General features: G+C 42.3%; 1 protein-coding gene across 15 annotated transcripts in view; it reads left to right on the top strand.

Annotated features, from left to right (window-relative positions):
• The window catches only part of SORBS1 (sorbin and SH3 domain containing 1), a 243,256-nt gene that overhangs the window by 177,826 nt on the left and 50,181 nt on the right, over positions 1-15,249 (top strand). For 8 of the 15 annotated variants that reach the window (XM_068548258.1, XM_068548254.1, XM_068548246.1 and 5 more), the window contains 4 exons: positions 953-1,000; positions 1,127-1,256; positions 2,967-3,081; positions 8,788-8,871. In XM_068548258.1, coding sequence (XP_068404359.1) covers positions 953-1,000; positions 1,127-1,256; positions 2,967-3,081; positions 8,788-8,871 — 377 coding nt within the window. Of the gene's footprint in view, positions 1-952; positions 1,001-1,126; positions 1,257-2,966; positions 3,082-8,787; positions 8,872-12,872; positions 12,939-13,498; positions 13,601-15,249 lie in introns of all 15 variants that reach the window. The other 7 variants (XM_068548256.1, XM_068548250.1, XM_068548255.1 and 4 more) reach the window with 2 other exon arrangements.

The raw sequence follows: 15,249 nt of genomic DNA, 5'->3' as shown, positions 1-15,249 counted from the left end.
GGATGTAGTGATTAAGTATCCTGGGTTTCCAGGACAGTCCCAGCAGAAAAACCTATTCTCGTGAGTGAACCTGCGGTCTCATGTTTAGTTCAACGCGGCCATCTCCATGAAGGGTTTATGTCTTGTCTTTGTTCTGCCAGTCTTAGCGCCCCAGTCGGTGTTCCACTTATTTAGGGATGTGTGCTGTGCCCTTGGAGAGCCATCTCCCACCACAGAAACCCATGTGTGTTTGATTTGGTCCAGAGTCACAATTTAGGCACTTTCCATGAGCGGCAGGCACCTTTGCAGAGCAAACCATGTAACCACATCTGCCGAGGGCATGTGGGGTTCCAAGGAAGGAAAGCTACTCGAGGAACCAGTTTGAGGTGGCATCAAAACAAATGATTATGAGGGGTTTCTCAAAGTGTTTTCTTAGCTGCAGTACCTCTTTGCTCCATGATATTGTATATGGAACCCTAGCATATGAAATGGGTCACAGCTGAGCTGGGCAGCTAGAAACCACACCTCCAGGCCTCCCCATCCCACCCAGCAGGCCTGGGGACTCCATGAAACTCAGCAGTATGGACCAGAGACAGCATGAGCACCCAGGCATCTATCTCAGCCCGTTTCCCACGCAGCCAGGCTGGGGACCAGCTTTGCTTGTGGAAATTCTCTCGAGAGGGCCTTTGGCTACTTGTCCCCATGCGTTTCTGTGTGTCAGGAGCAGTCTTTCCCCAGGCGTCATGAATGAACCTTCCTGACTACAGGTCTGTTTGGTTGGGTGGGTTCTCCAAACCCAGCTCTGAACTGTGGTTTGCCGTGGTGTAGCTTCTGGTGCTTGACTCCGCCTCCGTCCGCTGGGCTCCCGGGTGTGGCTGGACGCCGGTGCAGGACAGTGGCAGTGGGGGACGTGTCACTCGGTTCTCTTACCTTAGCCGGATGTCTCCTGATCACGTTTTGTTTTGTTCACTAGATGATGATTCAGATCTGTACTCTCCTCGATATTCCTTTTCTGAAGACAGTAAGTGACTTAGAATTTCTTGGTTGTAGGGGAGGAAGGGAGAGTGGTGGACGAGGGAAGACATCTTCCTGTTTTCAGTTTTCATCTGTTTTAAAAGTCTTTCACACCCACTTTTTCCTTCTCCAGCAAAATCTCCCCTTTCTGTGCCTCGCTCAAAAAGTGAGATGAACTACATTGATGGTGAGAAGGTAGTTAAGAGGTCGGCCACACTTCCCCTCCCGACCCGCTCTTCCTCGCTAAAATCAAGCTCAGAAAGGTAAGTGCTCTCATCAGCTCTGTGATTTTAGGTTCTCATACACAATCTCTTTCTCTGGGTCAGGCAGCATTGGAGCCAGGAGTCAAGCAGACCTGAGTTTGAATCCCTGCTCTGTCACTTATTAGCAGTGACTTGTTTTTTCTGAGTCTCAATGTTCTCATCTGTAAAATGGGGATACATTTTGCATTCATAGGGATGTTGCAAGGATAAAACAAGATGTTGCATGTAACATTTCTAGTAGTGCCTGGCTCACAGTGTGCACTTAAATAATGTTGACGATAATTATCATCACTTTTTACCTCTTCACAAGAGAAATCTTAGCCATAAGATTTGTCATATGTTTTTATACTCTGTGCATACTGATGGGGCCCATAGAAGAGAATATAATTTTAAAATGAAGCCACGCTTTTTAGTATCTATTTATTTATTCAACACATTATCAAAGCATAAGGCTCACATGGTTGTAATGATATCAGTCATCTGTTAATGCCCGCACTAGATGACCCTATTGTCTCTTATTGAGTCTTCTGCCCTCTGGAGCAACCTCCTGTGCCATCTGGACTGGTGTCCCATGCGTCTCCCAGCTCCATCTTCCACCACTTCTCAATCCACAAAAAGGCCCTGGCCAAACTGAATTATTTATTTTTCCTTTAAATATACACTGTTTCACACCTCCAAACCTTTTCCATCTTCATAGACAAATGAATGGCTGTTTTTGAAATCCCACATATACGTAAGTGACATCTGCCTGAGGAATTTGATAGTTAATCTGAAAGGAAGGCTGGGTATACCCATAAGTCCTTACAAGTGCGTTCATCGGGCGCCTACTGGGTACATTCTGTGTGCAGGTTGAACCAGATGCTATGGAGGACTATAAACATACATAAATCATCGTCCCTACCTTCAAGAAGTTTATAGCCTTGCAGGAAAAACGGAATATAATATCACAGTGCAAAGTGCAATTATGTGCATGTATAAAAATTTTGCAAATAATTTCCAAGGCTTCATGTATCCTCTGAAATCCCTCACTGGATCGGGTTAAGTACTTGTGCCAAAAGCTGCAGTTTTGATGATTACCGGATGGGGTGTGGAATAGGGAAGAAGAACATGGTTATAATAACAAATAGCATTTATTGAGTGGTTCCTGGGGGCCTGGCGCTATGCTAAGTGATTTACATGCTGAGACATACTGTCTCATTTAATCCTTACAGCAACCCCATTTTTCAGATGAGGAAACTAAGGTAGGTAGCGGCAAAGTGCTTGGCCCAGATCAGCTAGCTAGCAAGTGCTGTAGCAGGGTTGGAGCCACAGCTGCCTGGCTCCGGGACCTGCATTCTCTCTCACTGCACTAGCCTGAGTGGGAAGTACAGGCATGTCTGGGGAATGATAAGCTCATGAGAACAGAGCAAGGTGAAGGATTTTTCCAGAGCAAGCTTTGCTGCTGCTGCTGCTGCTTCCTTTCTTCTCTTTCTCTTCTCTCTGCTTCCCGGTGTCCGGTTGTGAGCACAGGACACCTCAAGCCTTTTGTGAAGCGAACACAGGGATCTGTTTGTTTGAAGAAGGAAACCAGCACAACTGAATGCTTTGCGCGGAGTCCGATTTTGTGCCTCGGATATAAAAATTCCTTGATTAGACTAGAGTCAGCCAAAGTCAGACCTGTCGGATGCCAATTTTCATGAAAATAGCTCTAATAGGATTTCCTTTCTACAGAAACGACTGGGAGCCTCCAGATAAGAAAGCGGATACAAGAAAATACCGTGCAGAACCCAAAAGCATTTACGAATATCAGCCGGGCAAGTCCTCCGTTCTGACCAACGAAAAGATGGTAATGTGCATATTAAAGTTCTTTTGTCTCACCCTGCCCGTGTTCTTTAATCCAGATGCACTGTGTGTGCACTTGGATTACATTCTTTCTCCCTTGAAATAGACTTGCTTTGTTTAGAAGACAATGAAAATACGAAGCATTTTTACCCTTTTCACTTTTGCAGGTGTTCACAAAATAAGTCCCCAGAGCGTGCTTTGAAAGAATCCTCTCATTGTGGCTTTGTTGCTCTTTTTTGCTCATGGTTTTCACTAATTTTAAATTTTGTAATGTAAAGGTTGATTTTGCTGCTATCTTTTTTTAAACATCTAACCATTCGTTTATCAGGCTTATTACTAACTGGACTAAAGTTGGGGATTTTTAGCTGACTCTTATTTGAACATGCGCAAAGTGTGTAGAAGTTACTAGTACATCATTAAAAGCCAAATAATTAATATGATGATGTGACTTGGGGGAAAAAAGCCCCAGGCTGTTAGAGTATGTCTTTTAGGTCTTCCTTTTCTGACAAGTGCAATAGAGAGGACGAATTTCATATTCAGTCTGGTTTATGGTTCCCTACACAAGTTCACATCTCCAAGCAGTTATCAGTGGGGAAAATGACCTGTATGGGCATAGCAGACCACCCAGCAAAAGCAGGGGAGAATTTTTACAAACTGATTAGTTTCATATCTGCCGATCACGTTTCCTTTTATTCACCCTTCATTAGAAAAAGCTGGTTTCAGAATTCTGAACATGGTAAAAGGGATCCTCCAAAGCTCTATAAACCCTGCAGCCCTGCAGCTGTGCCAGCAGGATGGAATTATCATCCTGGGGATTGATTCTTATTAAAATGCTGTTACCACACTGAGTCCAGAATAAGTAGGCCTCTGAAATGTGGGTTCAAATTATTCTCCCTCCACCTCTTTTGCTCTACATGTTTTTAAGGAATAATTGATTTGACTTTTAATAAAATAAAAAGGTGACATCTTTAAAAGCACAAAGGGATAAGTAATTTTAATTAGGAAAAAAGGTTCAACAGGTCACAGAAATGCTTCAGAGTTGTCATTCTTCAGCATTTACTGTGCACCACAGTTATTTTAAGCAAAAAGTTCTGAGAGGAGCGGAGAATTTTGCCTCTGGCTCCACCCTGCATTGGAGGTTCTCTCTCTCTTAGAAGGTAACAAGCACAGAAGGTAATCCTCCATACAGGTCTTCCTAGAAAGAATGTCACGTCCTTTGAGTATATTCCCAACTCTTGAATAACAAGTGGTGGACACACCATCACATGTCAGTACACTTCAATGGTTTTAGAGACTCTGTAAGCCTTTGGGTGCTTTTGTGTTGGCAACTTATTATTTATTATTGTTCATAGACGGTCATTGATTTATTGAAGGCTTGCCCCTTAATTTCTCCTTTGTTTCCTCCTCCTTTCCTTGGTTCCTAATAATTTGACCACTATTCAAAACTAGGAAAAAAACAATAACATAGTTTTATTTTTCTCACTGATGCCACAATGGTCACAATGTCTTCCATGTCATATAGACCTTGGGATCATTTATATTGTTTTTACAAACCCCGAAAAGTAGCACACAGGGCCCACGGGGCCCTCTTTGGGGAGTTGTGGTGACCATACACGTGGATTGCCAAGCACCGTCTGGGTGTTCCCACACAGGAAGCCCCCTGCTTGTACCAGGACCTGGGCCAGTCCAGTTAGGACATAACACCAAAGGCTGGCCAGGGAGGAAACCACTGTCCAGCTGTTTTAGTCTCGTGCCTTTCCCTCTATTTAGCGCTGTTCTTCCCAAAGAGTCATTTTTCATTTTAGAGAGAATCTTCATCTTTTCACAGTCTACTCTTCACAGGGATTGAATTCGTCCTTTATTTTTGAATTTCTTTTCCTGCTATTTTTGCCACATGAACAGAAACGTTGGAATGTGAGTTTCAGCACGTGAGTCCTGCCTTTTGGTTTCCAGTGTCGGGTTTACCAGAATTTGAGGAACCCCCTTCCTTCCGCAGCCACCACCCCACCACCGCACACACACACACACACACACACACACACACACACACATACATTTTTGTTGTTGTTTACTGTGAATAAGTATACTAACTAGAGACAGACAGATGTAGAATCTAAGTGTGCTCTCAGAAATGCACATCTCCTTTTAAGGGGGAAAATCCACTTTTCCCCCCAATTTTTTTCCAGTTGGAGGTGCTCGTGTCTGCTTAAGCCTGGCAATTTAAATTGTGGCCTCACAGGCACATCTCTCTATCTGTTGTTCACACAAACAGTTGAAGAGTAGGCTGTAAAGGTTGCCTTAGGGCACATCTTGTCCCTGGAGCAAACCCACAGCATCCCAGACAGATAAACACTGTGCTACCTTCAGAATCCCCCCAGGAGATTCACAGTCTTGGTGACCTATTCAGCTGTTTGGCAAACTCATCTGAAGTTCTTCATAACTGTTTGCCCTCCCTCTTATCATAATATGAGTCCATTTCCTTCTCTTCTGGTCTTGGAATTGGAGACCTATTGGTCAGTCCCTGCTTTGTCAGAAATGGCTTTTTTCTGGCTGTGTTCCTTTCACTTTCCTCCAAAGTCCCTTATAGAACTGAACTTCAGCTCAATTCAATAAATATATACAATTGACCCTTGAACAACATGGGTTTGAACTGCACAGTCAACTTATACATGGATTCTTTTCAATAGTAAATGCTATAGCCCTACACAATCGTGGTTGGTTGGATCTGTGGATATAGAGGAACCGTGGCTACAGAGGGCCAACTGTAAATTATACTTGGATTTTTCGATTGCATGCACCCCTAATGCCCGCACTGTTCAAGGGTCTGCTGTATAGAATAACTTTGATGTGCCAAGCTCTGCATTAGATGTTGGAGTTCCTGCTCCCATAGGGGTATAGTAGGAAGGACAGACATTAAAATCTTTATTACAGACACGATATATATTTGAAAGTGTAAAACAAGGGGATTTACCCAACTTGGTTTCTTCCCATTTCACTGTCACCTTGAATTCCTTCCTGACTTTTCAAGTTTGTCACTTACCCCTGTTTTAGCTTGGTGTCATCCACAAGCTAAGCAGGCCCACCCCCTTCTCATGGGGAGTATGAGAAATGTAAACAGCACCGGACTAGGAATTGCAAGGTCTGAGTTCTGAGTTCGAATTCTGACTCTGCCTTATGTCTTGGGACATCGCTTAACCTTTCTGAACCACAGTGTTTTCATCTATAAAATGAAATTATTATCTGGCCTGCCAGCCTCACTGAAGCACTGAGTGAGAGGATCATGTGCGATAATGTGGGTTAAAGATCTATGACCATTATAAAGTGCCATGTAAATGAACGGGCCACATTCAGATTATTTAATTAAAATCTGAAGCTAGTCTCTGGCTCCCATCCAAGCAGCAAAACTGTCCTTCAGGACAATCAGGTGTCCCTCTCAAGTCACCTGCCTTTTCTGAGGATTTTGCCAAGCTGGGAAAAGATAGCCACCAGTAGCAGAGAACTCAGCCTGGCCTTGTGGAATCTGCTTTGCCTGCCAGTACAGAGAGCCTGTTCTGCATCCAGAAGGACGTTTTCTGCCTATCTGTTCTGTACTTGGATCTGTAGTGGAGTTATAAATGCAGAATCAAATGCTGTGTGGTATTGCCTCTTTAACTTTCTCTCTGGCAGCTCAGAGGGCTGAGACTGGCTGCTCTGGGTCCAAGCCGGTTGACATACCTCCTGACTCAGTTCTCAGCCCAGCATTAACCTCAGCAGTAAAACAATCTGCAAACAACCTTTGACAATAAAATGGGTTAATTCTTTCAGGACTGAGTACCAAAGCATTCAGGCAGTTTCCTGAAAGAGTTGATACATTTTTTTTTTTTTTAATGAAAAAAAACTACTCCCAGAGAGCAATTTATAAATAGTTTTTTTAAAATAATAAACATGAAATAGGTTTCATGAAACCCCATCCATCATACAAGGATCTAGGGTGTCCCAGTGTCTAAACTGTCTCTCCTGAACAGTGGTGTCTTTGTAGATATTGTGCCTCATTTCACTGAATAAATACAGAATCCATTATTTTACATAATTGCAAAATCCATTGAGAAGGAACACGCATTCTTCAAGATTTAAGCCCTACGCCCCTAAAGACAGTTGGAGGAGGTTTTAATCTGGTTTCAAGAGGGCAGACTCTGTTTCAATATATATTTCCCTTTGATTTCAACTAACTTCTATCCAGTTAATTTCTGTTGAAGAAAAGTTCTCTGCCGTATTTTCCTCTATTTAAAGCAAAAGTAGAAATAATGGTAAAGATTCTTATAGGGATTTTTAGAAGAGATTGGTAAAGGTCACTAAGGAAGTTTACGCTCATTTCAATAAGCTACAAAAGGCCTGTTAACTGAATGTTAAGAAAAATGTATCCAGGAGGAGCAGCTTTGTGAAGGAGTCACTTGGAGAAGCGTCCACAGGATCTGCAGTTTCCTTCCTCATGTGTTGTGGCCCTGAGGGCGTGAAGTTTCTTATGATGTTTTCAATCACAGTGGAAAATGTACATTTTCTATTTCATATTGTTGTCAGAATATCACCACCTCTCTCTTTTGTGACTATCAAGATTTTTTGAAACGTATATACCCGTAGGAATTAAGCCGTGAGCCTCTAACACTTCTATCTGATGTGACCATATCTCCAGTTTATTAAGGGGAAACCTGATTTGCTTTCCAGGCATTCATTTTCCAACTAATTATTTCCGGAAACACATGCTCTTCCACAGAGCAAGGTACCAGAACTTTATAAATATTTGATTAAACATGAAATCCCATGGAATCATATCATCAGTCTGTGAACTACTTTTTAGAGTCGTATAAAATGAGAAATCTAACTTATTTTTGTAACATAACCCAGAAGTTTTTTCCCCCCCTATCGTTCTGTTATCTGTCTTGTTCAGCTTTTCCCTCGCTTTATTTTTCCCCTAGTTCTTTAACGTTTATTTCGTAGAACACAAAGTATATTCTGTCTGTATTCATCCCCCATGGATGCTGTTTAAAATGTTTTTTCACTTGTGTCTACTGTTTTTACTTACATCATCTCTCACTTTACTCTGTATGGGACATGGTTTCTCACCTACTCACGTGCCATTAAAGATGCAGTATTAACAAATTGGCTTTTATAAAAGTGTCAGTATTTGCTGCTTATTTTGAAAACCTTAAGGCAGCCTTGCAAATAAGTACTAAAACTGTACTAGCCCATAAAAAGTGCTTGCTGTACTCATCTGGCGTAGATGGCTAAACGTTTGATGTGTTCCCCAGGTTATTTGCTCTTAACTAATAGCTCTTTGTAAAGAGCTATTTTAGCTATTTTAATAAGGGCTCTCTTTTCTCCCACCACTCCGACAATTACCAAGGGAAACTGTCATGCCCATGTTCAGATCTGTTGGGAAGGCGGCAGTGTGGTGCAGCGTTCTCCATCTGTCGTCCCTCTGCCTTGGGACCGAGAATGCCTCCCTCACTGCTCCCTACCTCAGTGTGCCTGTTTTCATAAACACATCCTTTCCCGCCTGTTTCAGCTCCCCTGATTTTGCTCATGTCAATAAAGAAACGGATGATCGCTGCTGTTGAATGCAGGTGCTGTATATTTCTGGAAACCACTGCATCTCTACTGGCCGGTTCCTATGTAATCTCTGCATAATGTTATCCTTCTCTCTCTTCCATTTCCCTATCACCAACCCCTATAGAGTCGGGATATAAGCCCAGAAGAGATAGATTTAAAGAATGAACCTTGGTATAAATTCTTTTCGGAATTGGAGTTTGGGAAACCGGTAAGTTTAATAGCTTCAGTGGTTATAGACACCTTTTTTTAATAGTGCTGTTGATGCATTGTTGCTGCTAAAAAACCAGACCTATTTGTAAAGAATTCAGGAAGTGGGGAGCAGCCTTGTTGGCTGTCAGTGGTGGGATTGTCTATTCTCGCTACAACCTGTGAGCTTCCCATTGCTTTACTTCACCAAGAAAGGACAGTGAGCTCTGGACAGTGTTTCTTGCTAGAAAATCCCCCAGGAGACATGGCTAAGTCATTGCTTGTTTCAGGACCTCCCACCACTAGCAACAAATATCACACACCTTGTAGATTGCATTATTTCGGCCTTTGGTTCAGTTCCTTGACCAAAGTCTTCATGGTATACCAAAGACAACCAGGAAAATGCATTACACACTGAGAAAGACCAGCACTGTCACTGCTTTAAATAGAAATTTTAGAAGCACACATGCAAGGGAAGTGCCAGCACAAGTGGAAAAGGTCCTCTCTATGCAGAGGTGATCCTCGAATGCCATCCTGTTACAGGCGACTTTTAGGGAATGATTTCTATGAGGTAGGATAATATTTCCCAAAATTAGAAATGAGAGTTAGGAATTCTAGCAAACTTAGTATTCAGCCCAATAGCCTGTAGCTTCCCTGTGATGTGTCTGAGTTCGCTTTGGTACAAATTGATTTTTGGCACTTAAAGGAGGATTTTCTTGGCCTTGTACCCAAAGGAGTATCAAACCGAAGGGGAGAATTGAGCTCCTTTTTCCACTGGAGATGACTGGAAACTGACTTTAAAGCTCCAGTTACTTTAAAGTCTTAATTATTACAGCTGCAAAAAGAATTTACAGGTGGAGGGATTTAGTATATAAAAATAAAACATTTTATTAGATGTTTGTATGAGACTTTAAGCATTGAATCCGGCATTTGAATCACCATGATTTAGAATGATAGTTTTATTTGCAGATAGCAGTTAACTTTATAGTTCAGTAAAATGTTAAATTCTGTGGTACATTTTTAAGGAAGATGAAGACGGAGAAATTTAACTGTTGCTCTGGAATTGCTGAGCTTTGTTTGAATGTTCAGTCATTTTCTGAGTTAGGAGCACCTGCCTTGCAAACACCCCTTCTTGTAGGAACAGGCATTCCTCCCACTTTGTCCCCTCCCTGACACTGTCACCAAATGTCAGCCAAGGTGTCCTGGATGAACAGCGCCACCTAATGACCAGCAGAGAGGGAAGCATCCAACCCCAAGTCTGCACCGTCTCCTCCCCTCCCCAAAGCTTTGGTACACACCTCACTTCTCCTCTCTCTCCCTGTTTTCTCTGCTGTCCACCATTCACACATCAATGAAGTCTACCTCACGCAGTCTCTTCCACATGCAAAGATTTAACAGTATCCTAACCCTTTTCCTTTTCTTTCTCTTAAAACCTGCTCAATTATCTCACAAAAAACCTGCAGAAATGTGTACCCCTGCCCCCTCAAAAAAAAGACCATGATTGGTACACGCAATGATAATGCCATGCTTTCATCAGAGAAAGCAAAAGATATTAGCTTTAAATTGTTTATAATAAGGAGTCTATGCCATTGAGTTTTGAAACCCTGTTCAGAATCCACAAATTTCTAGCCATCTCCTCATTTGCCAGATAACAAATAACTATATTAGTTTTACTGAAATGTTAACTTTTAGGAAAAGTTATGAAGCCATTTTTTTCTAATTAATTGTGATTGATTTGTTTTATTAAATCTGTCATCGTAAATAATACTCCTTTCGTTAGCAGTAGACAGCATTTCAGTCACAGCATATTTAGATAGGCTCTGTGAATAGCTCCGTGAATTAGCATTGTTTCTGCTGGAAACCATAGCCTAGCCTGAGCCCACACAACCAATCCAGACAAACGTTAACAACACGGTCCATTTGTGTACGGGGACCTTCCTATAATTTGTATTCCTACCCTATTGTCCTAACTGCCTCTTAATTATTTAAAGACTTAGAGATGCTTTTCCAAAATGTCATTTTCTCTGAAGCCAGAGTGTTCCTTGCATAGACCTTAGAGTCCTTCTTAAATGGGACTACCTTTTTTTTGTGTAGGTCTTTTAAAGTAATAAAAGATGATACTTTTGAAGACTTGCCAAAATAGCTTAATCAATGCCTGTATCCTGAGGAACAGCACTGAGGTGAACGGGTCCTTATGGTCTGAGTCATCCTAAGGGTGGGCTTGTTATCTGGTTGAACCAGGTTGATGACTGGATATTACTCCCAGAGTTTGGGAGGAAAGTGTGATGGGGAGAAATTTTTTCTTCACTTCTCTCCTATCGCAATCAACTCTGGGCCACAAAAGAGCAAGAGACATAAATAAAAGGGGTGTAATCCATGGCAGTTGTTTTGGAAGATTTTTCGGTCATTCAGAAGCAGAATGAAATTAAAACTACTATCAACCATGAGGATCATCGTTTCTCCTTTTTACACCACATGAACCTAGGACCCACTTCCCCCTAGTAATGCCTGCCAGAACTTTAGACATTTAGCCTGAACTCCTTTCTTCCTTGGCGCCTTCACTTAAAGCCACCCAAAATGAGCTGAAGTTTCAGCAAGCTCCTGACTGTGATACCTTTTAGGTCTAATGAGTTGTAGGATATCAACTAATTTAAGACTCCAGGGACCATTTGGGGGAAGATTATTTAAAACCAATTTAATTTGTAAACACTGTCTTATTTTTTGCAGTAAGTAAATGAGTAGGGCTACCATCAGTGACTTGAAAACATCTCCATCCCCAGATGAACAATCCAACTGTATTAAGTGCTTAAAGATGAATGGTAATTGTCAGTGGCACTTACTTTACAAATTGCAGCATATACGCAATTTATATTACATACACAAGTTACTGGTGAAGGCACCTTGGAATCAATTACGTTTCATTTGTAAAATCAATTACTTTTTATTTGGCCTGGAGTGTCAGCTTTTTCTTCTTTTTTCTCCCCCTAATTCCTACAGAAATTGATGTGATTTCTGTAAGTAAGCTCAAGGCAAAATGTAAAACTAATTTGAATGCTTCCATAGAGTTGGTTATGATGAAATTTGCACAGAATGATAGGAGTTATTAATGATCTCATCTCCTCAGAGGTCACTGTGTAAGAAATTTCAAGTGTAAGTGGGCAGAACAAGAAGGTTTACTTAGTGAAAGAGAGGTTGCAAAGATAGAAGTGGCCTGTAACTTCCAGGTGTCCTACCGTCTGGGCCCCGCTTAGAACAATTCTCCTGGCAGATTTCTACTTCGGGAATGCAGTTCTAATTCTAACATGAACAGTTAAAGGAGAAAATAAAAATAACCTTACAGTTCACTGTTTAAATTCAAAGTATAAACTCTGCTCTCTAAGAGAGATGGGAGGTTTGACTCTACCATCAGCAGTATTATCAAAGTCTAGTTAAACTGTAAAAGGAGATTTTTTAAAAATTATCTAGTGAAATTGTCTAGTTCTACAGTGCAATATTTAACACCTGTTTCATACATGGATTTCATTGCCACAAGCCACAGGAAGCACGTTTAGCACCATGTACCCACCCTTGGTCAGATCTCCAAATTCACACGTTTATGAAGACATAATGAATTTTACAGGGGAGAAGACTAGCTCCCAAAATGTAGGCTCTCAGTGTCCATCTTAGTTGGAAAAGAACAATGAGGAATTTAAATGTTTGTTTTTGTTCAAATTGGTGTTAATGCTTTATTTTTTTTTCCTTTGTTCTTTTTAAAGTTTTCAATATGTAGAATCCACCAGTGATTGACTCTTGAGACAGAGATGCAGAAATAAACCTCCCACTTTAACATTTCCAGCTCCTGAGTTCCATGGGGTCCCCAGGTGGCCTCAGGAGACAGGGTGCCCGCTCCTTTTGTTTTTTAGTTCACTTTTCTGTGTTGAGACAGTTCTCCTAGCGTTGCCCCTCTTGGTTTGAGCCGGTCTCCATGTTTGTCTTTATGTCTTTACGCTCATTTCTTCCATTTCCTCCTCTGCTTCCCGTCAGCCTCCCAAAAAGATATGGGATTATACTCCTGGAGACTGCTCTATCCTTCCTAGAGAGGATAGAAAGGTAATTCCACTGTGCGCTGCGTGTGTGCGCTCTGGCCTGGCTAGTGTGCGTGTGTTGTGGGCTTTTTTCTTTTATTAAATCCACCCCCCCCCCTTTTATTTTTAACTTGATTGTAACTTTTTTTTTTTTTTTTTTTTGGCTTGGTGATAAAACAGTTTAACGAAGTCTCTAAGACTTATACTAACGTGTAGAGGTTTTTAAAGCAATTGCTTATTCTTCTGACATATAGTGTGTGTTATAGTCACCAATACTCTGAAAAAGAGAAAATAGGTATTTCCTAAAAGGTAGGTTTTTTGGGGGTCTGTGTAGTTCCTCTCTCTAGCAAGTAGAGTTTCGGAGCTCTGATTACCACAGGATTTATATTCTCTATGCCTAATGTTGCATTCTCTGTTTTCCTGCCTTTAACTCATTTCTAGTAAGCTCTCGTGTTTTAGTCATGCCATCTTTGCCTTAGTAATGTATGATACTAAACAAACTCATTTTTCAAATGTAACCTTCCATGCTGTCTGCCTTTCCTCCTAACTAAAACACTCTTTCCCATCTTTTCTTTCTTGAAGCAGACTAATCTAGAAAAAGATCTCAACCTCTGCCAAACAGAGTTAGAGGCAGATTTAGAAAAAACGGAGACGCTTAATAAAGCACCCAGTGCAAACCTGTCACAGGTATTTCCGAGTTTTTCTCGTGCCCTCAGTTCCCTTTGCTTTCTTCTTTGTTCTATGGTTTTTGATGTAGTTGGGGTGATGAATGGGTATGCTGGGCATTTTTAAGCTGCATGGCTTTCTGACTCCTGTTTTAGATCACCCCTGACCCCCCAACTTAATTTTTGTTTGGATTTCTTTTGAGCTTGGCATCTTCCTTAAAGGGGATTTTTCAAATATATACGCAGGGTGGCTGGTGATTTAACTGCTCCCCCTTACCCCCGCTTATCATCCTCTTTCTCTGCTTTCAAGGGGTCACCCTTTTAACTCCCCTTCTGCCCCCTTGTGTGTATACCTTCTCTGAATTTTCAGGGAGCCTTTTTGGGGCAACTTCCGTGTCTTTTTTGCAGCCCTGGGAGATACCAACCTCAGAGATCATTTTCCAAAACACAGCGGCTGTGATTCGAGTGCCTCTTGTGTGCAAGGCACTGTCAGAATAGTAGTATTTGTAATTTGAAAGGTCAGAAAGTTCTTAATGAAAAAATGCACTCTGGAGGCCAGACAGCCTGGCCACAAGCGTTTGAAACTCTGCCTACATTGATATTTTTAAAGGGAGCTATGTCCCAATGTGGTTTATTAAAGGATATGTCAGAAAAAGAGAGAGTCCAGGGTAAATGGGCTCCCAAGGCGAAGAAAAATACCAAATGTTTGGAGAACTACCCCCAGGGCTCCCTGACAAAACAAAGGAGATGCTTACAAGGAAAGGGTATCTTTATAGAAAATAAAAAAGGAATGCGGACACTGCCGATGAGGCTGGGACGTCCACAGACTGTGGCAGGAGAAGTGGAAAAAATGCTAACGGACCATGTTATTCTTAAGCAGAACTGAGACAAGGAGGGTCAGGCCACCAGTGTGTGTGACTTGGGTACGAAGTCATGTAGAGCCAGAGACTCAAAGCAGGTGATTATGGCCGCAGCCAGGGGGGCCCGGGACAAGAGGGGCAGAAGCCAAGCACTGCAAGCAGATCCAGGGGAGTTAGGGTTTGGGAATTCAGAGTCACCGAAGGACAAGGTAGCCAGCAGGACCAGCGGTTAGGCCCAGGGGAGCACAGAAGGTGAGCGACGGTGCATGCCATCAGGCAGATGCGTGACGGGGTGAGCATAGTGGGGCGCTGAGTCTCCAACCAGGGCGGAGACTGGCACCAGCTGTAGCTGCTGTGGGAATGGAGGTCTGAGCTGGGTCTAAAGGAGAACTGTGGCTGCAGGTAAGTCCTGAAGTGAGCTGGGGGGCCGGAGGGGAGCCCGAAATGAATCAGCAGGCACTTTTTTCAAAGTACTGTAATAAGAGTGGTCCTGTAACATGTGGCAGGATGGACAGCAGCTAGAGAACTACTGCAGTAACCGCAGCCTCCTTGGGGCAGAGATGACATCCAGTACCTACAACCCTGCCTGGGGCTAGGTGGGCCCGAAGAGGTGTCTGATGCATGAATGAGTCATCTTGGCATTGGTTCAATTATGCGTTGCCCGTAGTTCCTAACGTGTGTGTGACGTGCTGAAGGAGGTTCTAAATCAGCACAAGAGTGGACTTTGCCTTCAAGAATGTGACAGCTTAGTCACACTCATAAATAAAAGATCTCCAACAGTACACAGCAGTGCCTGGTAAGAGCTAAATGA

The sequence above is a fragment of the Eschrichtius robustus genome, chromosome 7 (assembly GCF_028021215.1).
Source record: "Eschrichtius robustus isolate mEscRob2 chromosome 7, mEscRob2.pri, whole genome shotgun sequence".
Classification (NCBI taxonomy): domain Eukaryota; kingdom Metazoa; phylum Chordata; class Mammalia; order Artiodactyla; family Eschrichtiidae; genus Eschrichtius; species Eschrichtius robustus.
This window is presented reverse-complemented; position numbering and strand designations above follow the sequence as displayed.